Consider the following 19,682-nt stretch of genomic DNA (forward strand, 5'->3'; position numbering starts at 1 on the left):
GTGCCATAATTATTCCAGATGTTAACGTTAGGTGCAGCTGGGTCTACGGTACGCAGGAACTATCTGTGCTGTCTTTGTAAGTTTTCTGTCAATCTAAAATTATTTCAAAATTAAATGTTTTTTTTTTTAAAGATAGCAACAACAGAGCAGGGAGTGGGGCGCAGAGGAGAGAAGGGAAGCCCAGAGCCTGTGCCTTGCCTCACTGACACCCTCTCTTGCTTCCTTCACCCCCCAATTCTTCACCCTTTGTCAGCCACATGATATGTTTTGAAAACTATTCTGCTTATCATTTCATTATTATATTTGACTTTTTCAACAGTCACGTGAAGGTGGGTTACTGCTCGCATTTTACAGATTAGGAAACTTCAGAGAAGTTAAGTAAATTGCCAAGGTCCCTGGGCTGGGAGGTGAAAGAGTCAGAATTCAAACACTAAGTGTCTGGCTCCCAAGCCTGGCTGTGCCCGTCTTTGAGAAGACTTGTCCCACTTGTGAGCATTGTCTCCAGAGTGGGCATTGCCTCCTGCTTTTGCCTCATTTCCTCAGACCACAGAGGGTGTCCTTCTTCAGGAACTGTCCTTGTCGTGAGCCCCCAGGCCCCCTCCTTGATATCTGGGTTCCAGAACCAACAACCAATGCATTGATTTGGCCTTTGCAGCCTTCAGCCTTTCCTAGCCAGAGCTTGGGCTCCAATCAAGAGGGCTGTAAAGAAGGTGGAAATCAGAACAAAGTCAAGTCCATGGCAAGTCAGCTGCTCGCCAAGTTCGAGGAGAACTCTCGGAACCCCTCACTCCTGAGGCAGGTGAGTCCTGTCAAATGTTCACTGACCCTGCCTTCCTGGTGACCAGAACCCTCTGAGAAGCCAGCAGAAATGTCAGGCCAGCACTGGATTTCAGGTGTGCCAGCCAGACCTGGCTCAAAAGGAGTCTCAAGCTTCTTCTAGATCTGGAGTCAGACTTTTCTAAAAGGGGCTGGATAGCAAATATTTTAAACTTTGGGGACCATCCAGTCTCTCTTGCAATGACTCAGTTCTGCCATTGTAGCATGAAAGCAGCCATGGACAATCTGTAAACAAATGCACGTGGCCGTGTGCCAATAAAACCTTCTTTACAAAAACAGGCAGCGGGCCGGATTTGGCCCGAGGACCATAGTTTGCTGATGCCTATTCTGCACTGGGGAAGAAATCCTTTCCCTGATTTTGTTTTGCTTTGCAACCATGACTTGTTTTGCAGCCATCTTTGAGATGGTGGAGCTTTAGAGATGCTGATTGCCCAGTCCATGGTGAGAACACCCGTCCAAACCAGGGTCTTAGCTCCATGTGGGCCCATAGGAATGGGGACCAACCTCGAGAGTGTCCCCTGGTGCCCCCCTCTCCTTGTTCCCTTGGGTCAGGCTGGCAGAGCTGTTGCGTCTGACCAGGGTCCATGTGAGGCTGAAGGAGGTGGGATGCTGTGGGTCAGGCTGCAGACCCGGCTGACTTCTCTTGGCCTCTGACTTGGAGTCTGCACTTGGATGGTTCCATTTGCTCCCCCGAATTCCTCTGGGGCACCACTGTCACATTACAAAAGCTTGGGACAAGGGGTTCAGTTTTTCTTTGGAGAACATCTGTCACATGACAGAATTAGGCTCCTCTCAGGAGAAAGACAAACAATTGGTTAATTCTGTTTAGAGACATATTATAGACATCTTCCTAGTCTTGATGTAGACCATGCCCCTCCTGGACAAACCGACCTTCCCCAGGAAGCCAGGTTTTATTATAAGGGGGCCATGTTCCTAAGACTTGTAACTGTCTGAATTGTTTTCTCAACTGTCCCTCCTGGAGGCTTGGCCCCTTGCAGCCCCCAGGTATTGATGAGGGCTCTCTTCCTTCAGAAGGACTGTAGCATCCCTTTCATCTAGTGGGCAGGAAGGACTTTGGGACTCGCCACCCTGGCCTGGTATGTGCCTGCCCAGTGCCCCGGGTCTGAGCCAAAAGCACTGCCTCCTGGGGATTCACACATTGTCCAAGAGAAGGGGACCATGGGACTTGCTGTTCACATGGACAGAGGGCCGGGGTTCAAGTTTCCCAGCTGGGCCCAGCTTGTCAGAGCTCAGCCCAGGGCTCGCTCAGCATCTGCAAACTCTCTCTCCCTGACTCTCCTCCTCTCCTCCCTCCAAGTGTCTGTCTGACTCGCCTTTTCCTTCCTATTTCCTGCGGCTGCTTTTTCGGACTCACCTTCTTCCTCCCAGGAGCACCGTGTCTCAGGGATAGGTAAGCCCATACTGCGCTCTTCCTCTGACTCTCCTGTTAACTCTCGCCGTCCCAAGCCAGAGGAGCCCACACCCAACCCATCACCAACTCTGAAAAGGCAGGTAGGGCTCTTTCCAGTGGATGCTGTCTTGGTGAAACCAGAGGGAACTTTGATCCAGAGGGGTGGGGTCCGTGGCTGTCTCTGCACCCCACATAGGGCTGATTGTAGATTCTCTGGGAAGGCAAACACAACTTGAGGTTACCACCCTTATAGGTAGGAATAACCAAGTATGCAGCATCTTAAAATACATGCCAGTCAGGGGTATCGACTGACCAACTACCACGCTCTTGGTGCTTTATTTGCTTGGGGAAAAACAGACCACACCACACAGGGTATTTTGTGTGGTGCCCCTGGGACACTTAGCTTATTTGCAGACCTCTTGAGTAGGCTGATTTCTAAATCAATGGAGAAGTGACAGTGATGGTGGAATGGGCTCAGGTGGCCAGCTGGCCGCACGCCATTGAAGGGGTAAGACTGGGATGTGGTTAGACCTCCCCTGGTGTCTGAGCAGATGAGGACCTGCCCAGTGGACAGGGAGGCAGCCAGGAGCCATGGGCTGAGGCTTTTTCCAGCTAATATCTCTGGGTTTGGAATTTGAACAGAATCACTATTATTGACCACAGCACTCAAAAGTGCCTGGTCAGCATTAGGAATTTTGTGTTGCTTCTCGGGGAGTAGAGGTCAAAGGAGGTCAGTGTGGACATATTGCAGTGATTCTATGTGTGTGTAAGAATCATCTAGAGAGCTTTATTAAAAATATCAATCTCTGGTACCCACCCCCTGACCAATTAAACCTGAATATCTGGGTGTTGGGCTCAGGCTTTGGGAACCAGGGTGGTACAGGCTCTGATTCAGTGGGTCTGGAGTGTTGTTAATAACAAGACGGTATTGTTAAGGAGGATGTCAGGTGATTCTGATGCAGGTGGTGGAAAGTCAACACCCAAGGTTAGTTTGGAATCTGACTCAAGGTGGCATCTGGCGTGCCCTTGTCCCTGGTCCTCATGGGGATTCCTCACGGTGGCGGGGCATCCATGGGAGGGCCACAGTTGAGAAGGAAGCTTGATTTTCCTTCTCCCCCAGTTCCCCTTGGTGGTTGTGACGGGGCATGTGCTCCGAGAGCTAAAGCAAGTGTCTGCTGGCGGCGAGTGCCCGAGCAGGCCCTGGAGAGCCCGAGCCAAGTCTGACCTGCAGCTGGGCGGGCCGGAAAATCCCGCCGGCCTGCCTGCCACCTGCCAGGGAGCGCTGGCCCTCTCCGGGGTGCTGCGGCGGCTGCAGCAAGTGGAAGAAAAGGTTCTCCAGGTGAAAGCCTCGCTCTTTGCCCTGTCTCTGCCCTGCTGTGTCTAGGCTGCCTTCCTTTCCTCCCCTCCCTCCTCCTGTCCAGGGCGGGTGCCGTCTCCGACTCCTCCCCATCTCCCATCCTGCCGCGCGTGTGCTGAGGGCCGCAAGCCCACCTGGCTGCCTCCCCGCCTCTCTCCTCACAGTGTCTGTCTCTATCTCTTTTTTCTCTCTCCTTTCTCACCTTGGCTGCAGAAAAGGGCTGAGAATTTGGCCAACAGGGAATTTCACAAAAAGAACATTAAGGAGAAGGCGGCTCACCTTGCCTCTATGTTTGGACACGGGGATTTCCCGCAGGTAAATGCGGGGCTTTCAGAGCCCCCAGGAACCCAGGTGTTGGACATCCAGGGAGGTTACTTGTATCAGTCTCTGGAGATTCATTTCTTCCTTCCTCCTCCCTCTATAGCCTGAAAAGCTATTCACTTTTTAAGTCACCAAAGGATTTGGACTGGCGTCTAAAAAAGCTCCAAATGAGAAGATTCAAAATAATTAGACAAATCATGACAAAGAGAAAACCAAGGCAGAAAAGCGGGCTCAGGTCATAGGAAAACATTACTGAACAGAAACATGTGTGCTGTCAGATCTTAGACAGCTTCTGAGTAGGCTGAGCTTCCTAGGGGTCAACACAAAGAGGGAAAGCTGGTCAATTGCAGGAATCACATCACAGTGCCTTTAAGGTGAAAGCAAACCAGTTGCTCATGAAGTCTGGGGACAGGATGGAGAGATGCCCCCATGGCCATGATCAGGGAGACCCTGAATGTCGAGGTCAGCCACGTGCTGTAACGTGCGCTCTGCTTTCGCGAAAGGCAGCACCAGCCAGAAGAATGGCCTTGCCTCAGGATAGAAAGCACAGCCCCCGCCCCCGGCCAGGCACTTATTTAGAAACTTGCTGAGAAGAAGAGGGTGTGCTCACAAGGAGATGACAGAGTTGAGAATGAGGCCCCGCTTGTACGTGTAAGGTGCTCCCTTGCCGGCAACAAGCCTGGTCTCTAGAACATACCGCCTCTGCTGCTTTCACCCGGCCTCCTCCAGACCTGTGTCCTCTGCTACTTGGCAGAGTCATGGACATGGGAAGGATACTTTGCCTTTAGTGCATTTTTAGGGTTCCATGTGGCTGCAGAGGTCCCTGCTGGAGCATCTACCCCAGAGTAGCCTGGGCTTGTCCTTTCCTAAGCTTGCAACTACTACTTCATACCAAGCTCCAGAGTGAGGCCTTCAGGAGTCAGTGCTGGTGTCGGCAGCAGACGTAGGCAGGAGCAGGATGGCTCTGCTCCAGCTATTTTGATGTGACGAAGGAGCCGGAAAAGTTGTAGCAGAGTGAAGTGTAACCAGCAGTCAGATGGTCCTGCTGGGCTCCAAAGACACAGGCTACCTTTTTGTCCCAAGACGTGGGCCTGGATGTCCTTTCCCCTCCTTGGATGTGTGGGCTTGGGGGCTGCATCGTCGAGGCGAGCATCACTGTGCGTTTCCCTGGGGATAATCATAGTTTCCTCTGTTTCTGTTCTGTGCAGAATAAACTACTCTCTAAAAGCCTGTCTCACACTCATCCTCCGTCTTCTCCCTCCTGCCTTCCATCTCCTGATTCAGCTGCTACTTCCTCTCCATCGACTGTTGACTCTGTTTCTCCAGCCAGAAAGGTAGTTGTCCTGAACAATTAGCTTCCCCCACTCCCTGCATGTTCTGAGATATTCTCCTGCTCTGCTCCACCTACACAGACAACCATCTGAATCTTGGCTTGGCCGGGAGGAAAATTTGTAAGATACTTTACATCGGTCCTGGGTTTGGTTTTGGTTTTGTGCTGGAGCAAGAAACAAAGCAGAAGAGGCAGCACACAAAACCTTATCAAATGGTGCTTGCTTGTTCAGCATGCCCTCGCTGGGCACCCACCGTATGCCAACCACCGTGCCAGATGCTGAGAAAACAAAGAGGAGGGAGGTACAGTTCTCTTATACGGTGTAGACGGCAAACAGCACCTCAGCATAGAAATGTGTCACATTTTACCACATGATATTGCCAAATTTGGCTGGTTTTGGCCTAACAAAATGGCGGTCTCACGTGGTGAACCTCAGACAGTACTATTCATTCATTCTATGAGAGGTTTAAGAGGCAAGATTCTAGGAACCCAGAAGGGAGAAGCCTGGGAAGGCTTCACAGCAGAGGTAATATGGGAGCCAAGTGTTAAAGATTATATGGAGGGATTTTGCTAGAAAGAAGTGTAGGGGAAGGGCATTTTCGAAAGGATCTGGCATGTGGTAAGGAAGGCAGATAGGACTTGCATGAATCAAAAGACATTTCTGGTGCAACTTGATTTTCAGATAAAGGTATTTATGGGAGTGCAGAGAATGAGGTGAGAGTCAGCCTGCTCTTTTTGCGTTAAAGGAATTCATTCTGTCCTCTTGTAAAGAGGCACGGAAGGATCTGCTCTGAGTTCGGGAAGGATAACGCAGGTAGCAGTGTAGAGGGTGGAGAGTTGGTGGGGAGCTAACGTTGGTTGAGTAGATAATGAAATGCGTCCGTGAGCAATGATTAAGTTTGGGTTCTGGAGCACTTTTCATGTTTTTTTACTTGTCTTGCTGTTACCTAATATGCCAAGAACACTACCAGGCTGGCGTGGGAGGTGGGCAGTCTCTGGAGAAGCTTAGCCCCTGGAATGGATGAGCCTAAAAATGGACGTGAAGCCCGCTTGGTTAGCTGTTGCTCATGGGAGTAGGTTGGAGCCTCTTTCTGGAAGACTGTGTTTCCCTGAACACCTCCATTCCGTCTGTTCCCACCTGGGCCCGTCTCCACGTGCGGTGCTGAGTGTGCCCCTCTCAGAGTTACTGCTCGTTCATTTCCACCCCGTTAGACCAAAGCACAAACCAGCCACCTGCTGGTGCATTAGGGAGAAGTCAGGAGCTGCCTCCGGAGAGTCCCACCCCCACTGACCTCCACTGCTGTGGGGAGAGGAGTGCAGGCAGGGTCTCCAAGAAGGGGCAAGGAATATTAGAAGCCCCACCCGCTCCAAGGTCCCCAGTGTGGATGAGAAGCATCCCTGGAAGGGCAGCAGGAGGTGATGTGGGGAAGCACAAACACTTCCCGTCTTCAACTCTACTGAACCACAGCCACGGCTGACATGCCTGGCATCTTGTTCCAGGTCAGCTTTGCTTAGCCGTTTGACCTTAAACATTGACGTCAGGAGACTTGTCTGGGCCTCCATTTTCTCATCAACAAGAGAGTGATTCTTGGCTCACGTGATAGTGAGCTCTGTGGGTGAAGACTGGCACATTTGTCATCACCATCACCAAGGCTTCAGAGTAGCCTTTGTGTCCAGCTTGGGAGAAGAGCCTTCCCTGGGGGGTACTTCCTGCTGTGGAAGAAGGTCACTGGCACCCTTGACAGGCTGATGGGAGGGGCAAGGGCACCTGGGCACAGGCAGGCAGTGGCTGGCGCTCCTGGCTGGGCAGCCGGGCCCACACCTTGCTTCCCTCTGGCCCTGCCCCTTTCCGGCTAGCCCCGGGCATGCCCTCTCTCGCCTCTGCTTTTCTTTTGTCCTTAGGAAGTCCTGACTTGGTCACTGCCCTCTAGAGTTGAGAGCAGAGGTGGGACAAGAGAAGCCACCACACGTCCCAAGTCCCCTGACTTGGTTTCCAATAGGTATTAGTTGTCTAGGTGATGGCAAGAGGCAGCCTGCCCAGGTCCACGTGGGGCTGCCGGGGCCTGGCAGAGATGCTTCTCATGGTGAGACTATCCTGTCACATCATCATCACACTCCACTGCAGCCCTTGGCTGCTTCTCCACTGGGCTCTTCAAGCAGCTTTAAACCAATGTCACTCATTAAGCCATTGAGTGAGCATTCATTCATCCAACAAATATTTATTGAATGACAGCTGGTGTCAGGCACTTCACTCTTGGTGTACACATCAATGATCAGTAGTTACCTTCCTGCCCTGATGAGGCTTGCATTCTAATAGAGGGAGGTAAATAATCAGCAATCATATAATATATAGGTAAATTACATGGCGTATCAGAAGGCAATTTTTCCCATGGAAAAATTAGAGCAGGTAGCAGGGACCTGGCATGCTGGGGAAGGGTAGCAATTTCCAATGGGGTAGCAGGAGGGATCTTCCTGGGAAAGAGAATTGAGCAGAAGCAGAGCCTCAGAGAGGAAAACAAAGGTCCAGGGAGAAGACTAGTTCCCTGGGCTCCTGACTCCAGCCCATGTTCTCTCCTCTGTGCCACAGCAGCCAAGTATGAATGGAGGCCTCGTCAGAGGGACCAGCCCAGAGGTTATGTGTGTGTAGAGCCTCAAGCCCAGGCTCAAGGAGGGCTGCAGATGGGGTGGGTGGGCTTCGGGATGGCCAATCCCAGGTCCTCTGGTCCCCACCTCTGCAGGTTTGTTCTTTGTTTCTCCCAGGTTGGGGTAGAACAATTGCTCCCTGTTTTTTTTTTTTTTTTTTTTATATCCCATCTCCCAAGCCAGCCTTGGCCATCAGGTGATGGTGTAATTGGGCTATCTGAATAGCTTCTGACTTACTAATTACAGGCTGATGAGCTTTTCACTGTGTGGCTGGGAATGATTGGGGAGCTCTCAGAAAAGGCCACCCTAGGACACTTACTCTGTCTGTGCCTTTGTTTCTCCATTTGTAAAAAGGACCCAGCTTGGACCTGACACCCCCAGACCCCTCCAGATCTCACCATGAAGCCATTGTAGGCAGTTAAGCACAGAGTGGTGAATTTCCAGCTTCAAGCAGTTTTGGAAAGGATATTGCCAGCTGCACTGCTCCCCTGCCCCACCTGCAACTTTCCTCCCTCTCCCGGACCCCACCCCAGCATTGATTCCACACTGGGCTTTGCACGTGCAGAATCTGAGAGAGTGATGGCCTCCTCTGAGGAGAGAATTAGCTGCCCCTTAAAGTAGGTGACAACCTGGTGACAAACAATTTCATTCAGTCCTGGTGGAGCTCTGAGAGCCTCTCCCCTGGAGAGAGCCTGGGGCCTTAATGCTTCTTCCCAGCAGATTATGGGCTGCTCTGATTGCCCAGTGACTCAAGTTTGCCTTGACTCAGGGCGGCCAGAGGAAGGAGAATGCACTTGGAAACTGATGCTTAGTTCTTAGCAACCTCCTGGCAGGCAGTGTGTTTCTCTTCCTGCCCTGGAGCCCTACACCTTAATTCTGAGGATCCAGGGATAATCACCTCCTCAGAGGAACAGACTTAGTCAAACTTGTCATGAGGATCTCGTGCTACTCACAGGGATGCAGACTTGGGTTACCAATTCCAGGAGATGTAGCCAGGGCTCTGCCTTCATTCAGACTACACTTGCCTACCCTCTCAGATTGGCATGTCGCCTTACATTTCAGAGTGATGCAGCTGGGGTTTTGGCCTGAATAGTCACAGGGAATCTTGAGGCCCTCTCGTTTGGGGCCCAAATTCTTACCGGAGTCTTATCTTTTAAGACCGTGGGCTATGGGATCATGCCCAGTCTGATCATCCCATCAAACCAGCCCTCCCGGTAGCTCTGTCAGCTCCTATCAACCCTTAGCTAACTTCTTTCTTCAAAGCAGGAGACCACTGACAATTCAGCCTTTAGCATGGCTGCTAGCCATTTACCAAGGCTGGTGAGCTCTTGCAAGATCAAGATGGCAGTCGAGTGTTTGCACAGCTGAGCCAGAGGGAGGGCCTCACGGGGCTGGGTGCTGTGGTTAAGTCCTCCTGGGTCAGAAGAGCAATGTGCATTGCAAAAGGAGCTTTCTCTACCCCTGGGGGTGTTTGTTTTAAAACTGGATTGGCAGGGTTTACTCTAGAGATTTGCATATTAGAGAGAAGCTAGGTGAGTCTTGGCTGGGCAATCTGCCAGTGTTTCATCTGATACAAGGGTAGATCTCAAGGCTGCTCCAAACTCATTGTTCTCTCTGTTCTGGGGATAGAGCTAGGCAGCGCTTTGGAGGTAACCTGTGTGCATCCCAGCCTGGGGGATTTTAATTGGCAGAATGCTGGTGTGTCAGGGAAGCAGGGTGCAATAGTGAGAAGGGTATAGGCTTGGAGTCACGCTTGGGTTCAGAGCACCGATTACTTGATTACTCTCTGTGTGTCCTTGCATGAGTTAGTGGACCTCTCAGCACCTCAGTATCCTAACCTATGAAATGGAGGTGGCAGCAGCTACTCCTGAGGGTGACTGGAATAATGCAAACACCTAGCATATATCGAATGCCTCAAGTATCCAGCAAATGTGCTTTCTCCCCAGTGGAGGAGAATTCTAGAAGAAAGCTCACTTACCTAAAAGGCATGTTGAATCCTCTCTTTCTAAAGGCAAAGAAGTCACCTTCAGGCTTCCATTTCCATCCCAGCCACTTAGGAGCGCTGTGGCCCAGGTGAGTTAGAGCCTCCCTGAACCTCAGCTGCCCTGGCCTCGAAGGGGGATTATCAGACCCACCTCGCAAGGCTGTGAGGGTTCAACACAGCTCAGCGCCTGGCACCAGGGGACGTAGGTGCAGACATGGCCGTCCACTGGGAGGTCATAGCCCCAAAGACTTGCCTGCATCTCAGCCCTGAGGGTATCATTTCCAGAGCCCCTCAAAGAAGGCAGTTTCAATCCTTGCCCTGAGCATATATGGCTGAGGACTCAGGCCCACCAGCCTGTCCTCTGACGTTTCTCATCCAGGGACTCCTCAGTGAGGAATATATTAGCTCAAATGGGCCCAGGAGACGACTTCCTCTGGCCCTACATGTCGAAACGTCCCCTTCCCTCGAGCCCTCAGCCCCGAGGCCCTGGAAGCTCTGCTCCCAGCCCTGCCTGACCTGTGTAGGCTTTCTTATCCCCACAGCAGGCCAGGTGGCCACAGGAGGCCCAGTTCTGTGAGGAAGCACAGGCCAGACACCTGGTATTCCTGGCTGAGTTCCAGGCCCAAGGAGGGATGTCACCATTGTTTGGACACAAGCAGGCCCAAGAGCCTGCCTCCTCCTTCATTCAGGGGAGCATCTGCCCTGCGCTGGGAGCGTAGCCATGAGAAAGACACAGTCATGACATGACTGTGCAAACCGGAGGGGAGATGTCCCATCTCCCAGCGTGGAGCAGGGTGAGAAAGGCTCCAACATCCAGATGGGGACCATGCTTGGCGATGGTGCTCGCGACGACAGCTAATGTCACCACGTGTGAATCTCAGCTGACTCGGGGGCGAGAAGCCAGTGCCTTCATCTGTGTGGGCCACGTTATCCTTACTCACACAGAGGAGGGACCCCAAGCAACTGCAAGTCCCCCCGAGTGAAGGCCGCCGAGGAGAGGAGAAACGAAGTTCCAGAAAATGGAAATTTGAAGCTGCACCAATTGTGGTGCTTTGGACTCGTTAACCATCTGCCAGGCGATTCTTGGGAGCCCAGCACCATGTGAGGTGCAGCCCAGATTCTTTGATGACTCTTTCACAGCCCTGTGAGGATGCCAGTGGTCTCCCCATTTTATGAGGAAGCTGAGGCTCACAGAAGGGAAATGGTATATGTGAGGTTAATCTAATGTAATGTTAGATGATGGCCCACCTAAGTCTCCAACCGTTCCAGCTTGTTCTAACTAACTAGCTGAGAATAACTAGAATTCAAAGGGGAAAGAGGTAGTGAAAAATGCCCCAGTTCTTCAAAATGTTGAAAGATACATAAAGGGTTGCAAAAGCAGTCCCATGGCCCTCCAAAACTACCAATTCTCAAAACACTAGTGACTGCGACCAGTATATTTCTGGCCAGATCATCAGATTGCCCAACTTTGCATTTGGACAAATGATTCCCAGCCAAATTGTAAGCTCTCCTCTTGACCAGCACCCCAGGAGCGTACGTGCTTTTGCCTTTCAGTGCAGTAATCTCCTTGTTGAGAACCTCTGGCTCTTACTCTGAGGTCAAACCAGGATGAGTTTTCTGGAGGTTTCTACATGAGCAAAGTTTCCTTTCTTCCTCAGGATGCCGAGGTGTGGTCCACGGGCAGGAATTGGTTTGTGACCCAAGGAGCACAGCAAGTGAGAGTAAGCATTAGACACTTGTAGAGCAATTTGACATTGCCACACATCCAAGCGGGTGATCGTATTTCTAGTAATTCATTTGCATTGAATCCAGAAGTATGAGGCCACAGTGGATTCGAGATTTAAAAAGAAAAAGCAGAACCTGGTCATTCACCACCGATAGTTTGAGTTAGCAATCCATCTGGTCATGCCCTCACTGTCTTGGAGCCAATGAGACATCCTGCTGTCAGGAAAGAGGAGATAACCCAAGACCCCAGGGCAACGTCCACCTTCACACCAGTCTTTGGGGTGGGCTTCAAAGGCCCCCTCTCACCCCTTGAGACAAGCTCTTCATCACCTGGTCTCCTTGTGACCATTCACAAGTCCTGGTCTACCTCTTGGTCTTGGTGATGATCCTGGGCATGGTTTCCATTCGGTTGGGAAGGCATATGGGAGCACCAGTGCCACTTCCCGTAAGGGTGCCTTCATTTCATTATTCCTAAGAAAGCCTCTGTCACAGGTGGCAATGTGGATGCAACTGGGAGAGAGGAGCCTTATGTGAATAAGGGCCCATAATGCGAGGAAGGACCAGGCTTGGATCCCCTGGCCAGGCCCTGTGCTGGTAGAACAACCGAGCCGGCCCGAGACTGCACCCCCAGCAACCTCAGGGCCCTCTGCTTGCTTCTTCTGTAACTGCTCCCGAAGTCAGGATTGCACAGAAGCTCAGCGGCACAAAGTGCTTATTAGCTAAGTGGTTACTAAGGTCTCATTAGGGACTTGTATTTAAAGCCCCAGAAAGTACAGTCTTAATCTCTGCTCGCTCAGGGGAGGCAATAATTGCGCGAGGGTATGTGACATCACGTGGTGCCTTCCTGGGAGAGCGCCTCGGAGCCAGTTCACACACTGGGTCAGGGGAGACGGCCACACAAGGGGAGTGTGGGCAGGGAGGTGAATCTGACCTCCCCTCTTCATTTTGCTGTGAACCCAGGAAGGACTTGGTATTCTACAGCTCCTATCCGAGGGGCCTGTGTCGGGGGCCCCAGCAGGGGATGGAACATCAGGCAAATAATGGCATATTGTCCTGAGCCAGTGCACCTGAACCTCTCTTAGAAGCAGGAGCCAAGTTTCTTGGCATTTGTGAAATCCTGAAAATGGCAGAATGTATCCTTGGAAGCAGAATCCTAATCTCTCCCAGGTGGGGCCAGCATTGGGGGGGCGGGGGTCGGGTAACTGGCCTGGCAGCTGCTGCCACTGAGAAGGAGCGAGCTTTGTCAGGTCTGAGGAGGTCCTGTCTGTCTGAGTCCTGGGATCAGACACCCCAGCAGGCCCCTGGCCACATTTTCCACAGTCCCCCAGAGCCCTGCATGTGGTCTGGCGCGACTGATCCAGAGTAGCTGCTGGTGTTGGGACTTCCTCAATGAGAAAGGGGGCAGGCGTCTCCTGGGTCTTGTCTTTCTCCCCAGCCTGCTTGGCATCCCTTCCGTCTTCGTCCTCTTTTAGTGCCTGTGCTTTTGTGGGCACCTGATGTGTTAGCCTCAGGTTCTGAGGGTGGGCCCTGCTCCCAGGAGTCGGGGGCTGTGGGCGCCGGCTGCCATTTGCTTTGCTGTCCCCTGAACTTCCTGCTTGATACTTGAGGCTTTCACAGCAGGTTCGACGTGGCCTTCCAGGAGCGGTCTTGGGTTTAGATTGAGGGCCTTCCTTCGCCCCCGCACGTGTCACTGTTACTCGCCATCAAGATGGCTATCAACCTGTGTCCAAGGGCCTTCAGCCTAAATTGTTGCTCTCTGTGGCCACACCTCCCAGAAGCTGGATTCAGAGGCTGGGGGAGTGTCTGGAGCCTCCCTCCCTCCAGGGTCTTGGGATCAGGAACAGTGTTTATAGATATAATCTCATATTGTACATTTTTGTCTCCCTGCAGGGGAGACTGCAGTATTCCCAGGCTGGCCTTTCAGAGCTGGTATGGAAAGAGGGAGCAAGTCGGGGTTTGCCCAGGGGTATATGTGTGACTGTGCTATGTCTGCTTGGGCTGTCAGCTCCCACCCCTTCCCCAGCTCCATGACACGCCGGTGGGGTTCCACGCATTCATGGGTAGGCATGGACCATCATGCCCTTGGGAGCACAGACACCCACAACCTGTCAGGCTGTGATCCCCGGAGCCAGCGTGGAGCTGACTTGCCCAGCACCATCTCTGGGGCCCTGGGCACTGCCGCCTGGAGCTCCCCATCTTTCTCCCTGTACCTGCCCAGTAGGGACCAACATTCACTCCCATTCCGGTCTCTCTTTTTGTCGGCAAGGTGGTCTGCGTCCTGACCTGACAGGACTCAGGTTAGACGTAGCCGTAGCTCCCTAGGGGACATGGGAGCTGCAAGGCAGGATGAGGCTGCCGAATTCAGAGGGAGAAGGGAGGGAGGAGTCAAGTTCATCTTGGTCCAGCCCTGCCAAGTGCCAGGCACTCACACACACGCTCTCTCACTCAGTTCCTGCCACAGCTCCGTGAGGCAGGCACTGTTTATCCCCATTTCACTAAATGAGGACACTGAGCTCAGAAGCTGAGGACTTTGCGCCCCATCTCAGAACTGGTTAGTGGTGGAGCAGGTCCGGGAGTGGAGGGTCGGGGGCAGTTCTCATTAAACAGTAGCTCCCAGCCCTCCAGAGAGGAGGGGTCTTGGGGAGGGCGGCCGCAATGCAGCTGGCTTGTTTTCTTAGTGTGAAGGCCTCCCGGGCTTGGGCTCAGGAGACCTTAGCAGAGTCCTGGCTCTTCTTGCATTTATTTCTAAGTGGGCTTGGACAGATCCCTTCCTCTGGTATTTATTCCCCCTATCTGTGAACCAAGCAACTCAAACTCCTGAAGACCATGTACCCTGCAGGCCTCCATTTCTCTCTTTTCTCCATCTGCAGAGTGCCCACTGCCCGCTCTGCGCTGGTTAGGCCTCTCCCGGGACGTTGGGTGCCGTTTGCATGTGGGTGTGGAGCCCTCTCCCACCTCCAGCTTGTTCGTGTCTTCCTTCTCGGTGCTAACTGGCCTCTACCTTTGTCTCTGTCTGCTCTATCTCTGTTCTTGGGTAGCTGACAGTAGGGAAAGTGTCCAGCGGAATAGGGGCTGCAGCTGAAGTTCTGGTCAATCTGTACATGAATGATCACAGACCTAAGACTCAGGCCATCTCTCCAGACCTGGTAAGGATGTACACCCCACAGCCTTCACCCACAGACACTGGCTCTGGCCTCCCAGGGAGGGTGCACGGGACGCAGAGAGGATTGCCTGAGCCCCTCTTCTCATGGGGCGAGAGGGGCTGAGACCGGGCTGGATCAGAGCAGAGGTTAGCGGGAGGCTGTTCTTCCTTGTAGACAAACCTCACTCAGCCCCCTTGTGGGTCATTTCACAAAGCAGAGCATCTTCCCTGCTGGCTGGGGCTCTGGAGAACTCAGTGCAAAGGCCAGGAGGGGCCATCCGCGGAGGTGGACAACACTTACTGCCAATGTTTAGCATCCGATCTGGATTGGATTGAGAATTAAGTAATGGAGAAAACACCCCTTTCCTCTGAATTCTCCCCTTCTCCAATGACTCTGCTCATTGTCATCACCAGCAATTTGAGTTGACAGCTCTTTTGGTTTCCTTTTGGTACATTTCCCTGGAATCACCCAGGTGTGCCCCTTCTGCCCTGGGCCCTTGCCCTCTCCTCTCCCCCCTTGCATTTAGGAAGTTGACTGGCAGCCAACTTCAACACACAGAAAAGGGCTGCCCCTTCTCTGCAGTTCTCTTGAACAGTTTTATTACCATGAGCTTTCCCTGCCTGACCTATGTCACTGCAGGGGGACAAGGATGTGTAAAACATTCTTTCAGTGACCTCACTCTAGACGCAGGCAGTACTTAACTCCTGGGTCAGATTCCTGGAGACAGCATCCCTGGGCAGCATGTTTGTGAGGGACGCCCGCTCCATCAGACCAGGAGATGTCACTCTCACCCTGAAACCAGAATGGCCAGCCTGCCTGGGAGTACAGTTAACAGCTGCCCCTGCAGGGCTGGGGTCTGCGTATCCTCCCCCGCCTCATTCTTTGCTGAAGTGCCTGCAGTGCCTGCAGTGAGAAAAGCAACACATAGCCTGTGAGGCCCCACGACGCAGGCCGGCATCTCTACAAGGCCAGCCTCACATTTGAAGATGCGGTGTACGCCCTAACACACTGCTCTTCTCTCCCGATGCCCTGTGTCCCCCAGGAGTCCATACGGAAGGCGTTTCCCCTGAACCTGGGTGGCAGCGACACCTGTTATTTCTGCAAGAAGCGCGTGTACGTGATGGAGAGGCTGAGTGCGGAGGGCCACTTCTTTCACCGGGAGTGTTTCCGCTGCAGCGTCTGTGCCACCACCTTGCGCCTGGCCGCCTATGCCTTCGACAGTGACGAAGGTAACCCCCGGGGGCCGGGGCAGCACTCGTCTCTGGCCTGGGCTTCTGGCCCTTTGGGGGCTCTGGGACAGCCAGCACTTCCCAGGGAGTTTTGGTGTCATCAGGAAAGCTCCTCAGGGAGCAGGGATCCCCTGCTAAAGAGAGAGGCTGCCTGTGGTGAGCAGGGGTCCTGAGGGAAGGGGAGCTGTCAGCACCAGGGGTGCATTGGCGTGGGGGGCACCTACCAGGCGACGAGTGCCTTATGGATGTTTTCTTACTCAGTCTCACCACTTTCAATTGCCCCTGTGTGGCTGAGAAAATCAAACCTGATAACCTATGTCACGTGCTCGACACCACACCTGACATGTAATAGAGGTTCAGTAAATGATGGCATATTCATGTTATTATGTATAAAGTATGCATTGTAAAAATGACAGTAACCGTAACATGCCCTCTGATAAGTGGCCTACCGGAGTCATCAATGAAAGAATTGCACTCATTGGAATGAGTGATTATTTTCTAATTTCCAGCACTTGATGTTTGCACGGTCATATAATGACAGTGCTTGTGATTCCATACCCTCAAACTAACTGCCTGGGTTCAAATCCAGACTATACCACTTCTAGCCATATAACCTTGGGCCTGTTACCTAACCTCTTGGTCCCTCAGTTTCCTTATTTATAAAATGAGGATGATACTACTTAGCTCATAAGGTCATTATGAGGGTTGCTGGGTTAATTCCCGGGAAGGATTTAGGATAGTGTCTGGTATATTGAGTCCTACACAAGATTTTTCTACTGTTATCATTATTCCCATCACTATTGTCACTATTGTAACAGTGAGCAGAGAAGGCTTTTCTGGAAGGCACCCAGTAGTCCCGGGCAGTGGCCAGTGGCCCAGTGTGTGCCTCGCTGGGTTTTTCTCTCCAACACTGCCACAGCCTGTTCTGCTCCTTTCCCACCCCCAGGGGTCCCAGAAGCAAGAGGAACTAGAAACAGAGTTGCTATTCTGGGCAGTCCATTTTGTGGCCTGGCAGCTTGCCTTGGGAAGGGACTTGGCCTGGGGGATTATCTGAGGGTTTCAGCCCCATCCGGGAGCCCCCCCTGTTGCTGCAGCCTGCCCCGTGTCTGTGCCATTTCCTTAAGGCAGGTGATGGAAACCATTTCCCAAGTTTGCGCCTTCCTGGCCTTGTTTTCAGTAGCGGCGTTTTCTGACCTAGATGGTGGCAGGCACTTGGCTCATGTCCTGCTGTGTGGTTCTGCTTTACAGGAGAAAAACCTCTGTGTGTGTGTGTGTCTGTGTGTGTGTCTGTGTGTCTGTGTGTCTCTTTACAGGCAAGTTTTTCTGCAAGCCTCATTTCATTCACTGTAAAACCAACAGTCAGCAACGGAAGAGACGGGCAGAGTTGAAGCAACAAAGAGAAGTACGTTTTGTCTTGAAAGTGGTGGTGAAACAGGGAAGGCCCCTGATAGGAGAAGGTTTTCAAGGGTTCCTGCAAGTTAAGCCGATGTTTCTGGCTTTGGAGGGATTGAAAGTCAGGTGAAGAGGGCTCTACTCCCCGGCATGGAGGGTCCCTCTGCCTCAGTCTGTTCAGCTGGCCTCTGGGCTATGACCTCTCCTAGGGGAATGACTGCTACTTCTCATGAGAAGCCCAGAAGAGCTTTCCCACGTGCCAAGGATGGGGCTATATGCTTAGCCATGCAAAAGCCATGTAGCCCCCAGTGCCTGGGGCCCCCATGACCACAGGGGCACTGTTAGCAGGGATGCCTGGTATAGAGCCAACCCTCTGTGGTTTCCAAGTCCTTTCGCCAGGCTCTTGGATGTCAGCAAAGTGACTGGCCCGCTGAATTTGTGGATGGCTTATGATAGGGCCCCCTTGTACCTTCTCTGTGGCTTGATTAATCACCCACCTCCAGCAAGACCCACAACTTCAGCTTTTTTCTGATTATACAAGTAATGTAGGCTCAATATAGAAAAACGGGTAAATATAATCAACAAAAGTGTATAAAGAAGGAAAGTGAAATCACCCATCCTCACTCTATCCTGAGAAAATCCTAATTAACATTTTGGAACATTTCCTTGCAGACATTTTTCCTATATGAATACAGTTGACCCTTGAACAGTGTGGAGGTCAGGGGCTCTGACTCTCCACAGGGTCGAAAATCCACATATAACTGATAGTCAGCCCTCCGTATTGGCAGTTCCGCCACGTCCGTAGATTCAACCAACCGTGGATCGGGTGGAACTGTAGTATTTACTATTGAAAAAAATCTGCATTTAAGTGGACCCATGCAGTTCAAACCTGCATTGTTCAAGGGTCAACTGCTTGTTCTAACCCAGTGGGAATCCCATGTCTACAGTTTCATAGTCATCTTTTTTCACTAACACTATATTAAGAACAGTTTCCCATGACATTAAAAATGCTTTTGGAGCCTAATTTTTGATGCCTGTAAAAGATGGTTGATAATTTATTTGTGTCCTATATTGTTGGACATTTATGTTGTTTACTATTTTTACCTTGTAAATATTTTTACGGTGAATGTCTTTGTACCCACATCTTTCTCCATATTTCAAATAGTTTACTTAGGATCAGTCATGAGAAATGGGATTGCTGAGTCAAAGGGCTTGTATGTTTTGAAGGCTCCAAACAAAACTGACCCCTGTGATCAGTTTGCCGCCCCCCAGGAAAGTCATGCCCATGTTCAGCCTGCCCTTCAGCAGTGCAGGGGGCTGAGATTTGGGGGAGGGGGCCTGGTTGCAAATTGCAGGGTCTGCCACGTTCTCTATGTACTGGCTCTCTTCCTCTGCTTCATTGGAGGCGTCCTCTCTAAGCGTCATGGACTAAATGCCGTCACCTTGATGTCTTTCTCAGGAGGAGGGGATGTGGAAAGAGCAAGAAGCCTCTAGGCGAGACCCTCCTGCGGAAAGTTCTTGCGCTGCCGCCGCCATCGGCACACCGGAAGGCAGCCCCCCAGGTATCCCCAATTCCTTCTTTAGGAAGGTGCTAAGCTGGCCCCTCAGGCTGCCGTGGGGCCTGCTTCACCTTCCCGGGAGGCTGCTTAACTGGATTCAGGGACTCCTGCGTGCCGCCAGTCTGCATATCAGGGACAATGCTTACAACTACTGCTACACGTACGAGCTCCTGAGCCTCGGGCTGCCCCTGCTCTGGGTGTTCTCCGAGGTCCTGGCTTCCATGTACCGGGAGACCGAGGAGTCCCTCGAGGGCATCCGCGACTGGCTGCTCAGATGCTTCCCGGCCAAGCTGCACTGAAGCCCAGCCCCAGAGTGCCGTAACATTTCCCGTGTAGATGGCAGCATGTGCAGCCAGCTCAGGCACTGGCCAGGGAGCCCCACGCCCTTTAACCAGTTAGTTCAAAGCCAAAGAGTTTCCCGTCGGCCACCTGCACCTGGCCTGGTCGTGGTGCACGTCTGCTCCCGGTGCACAGGCCAGCACAACATGAAGGATATTTTTTTATACCTTTGTACTTTTATACCAAAGCGAGCCATATTTCTAGGTTTACATTTCAATTTTTAACTTTTAATAAGCCAAGAGAAAGCATCTTTTTCTATGAGCGTCAGTTTTTCTAGACACGGGTTTGACGTTTATAACTGGTATTACAAACCCTTTCCACGTTGTGGTCAGTTGTAATAGCTGCTGCCTACAACATGAATGATTTGGGCTTCTATGTAAACCAAAACCAGTGCCTTTTGATTTATGTTCCT

The 19,682-nt window shown here is 52.0% G+C and overlaps 1 protein-coding gene across 10 annotated transcripts in view; it reads left to right on the plus strand.

The window, feature by feature from the left end:
- Nucleotides 1-19,682, plus strand: part of MICAL2 (microtubule associated monooxygenase, calponin and LIM domain containing 2) — a 224,182-nt gene that overhangs the window by 118,478 nt on the left and 86,022 nt on the right. For 9 of the 10 annotated variants that reach the window (XM_068555426.1, XM_068555425.1, XM_068555424.1 and 6 more), the window contains 4 exons: nt 656-799; nt 15,794-15,980; nt 17,294-17,382; nt 18,832-18,934. In XM_068555426.1, coding sequence (XP_068411527.1) covers nt 656-799; nt 15,794-15,980; nt 17,294-17,382; nt 18,832-18,934 — 523 coding nt within the window. Of the gene's footprint in view, nt 1-655; nt 800-2,226; nt 2,350-3,368; nt 3,588-3,818; nt 3,921-5,134; nt 5,261-9,910; nt 9,964-11,816; nt 11,827-14,646; nt 14,755-15,793; nt 15,981-17,293; nt 17,383-18,831; nt 18,935-19,682 lie in introns of all 10 variants that reach the window. The other variant, XM_068555431.1, reaches the window with a different exon arrangement.

The sequence above is a fragment of the Eschrichtius robustus genome, chromosome 11 (genome assembly GCF_028021215.1).
Source record: "Eschrichtius robustus isolate mEscRob2 chromosome 11, mEscRob2.pri, whole genome shotgun sequence".
NCBI classification, from domain to species: Eukaryota; Metazoa; Chordata; class Mammalia; order Artiodactyla; family Eschrichtiidae; genus Eschrichtius; species Eschrichtius robustus.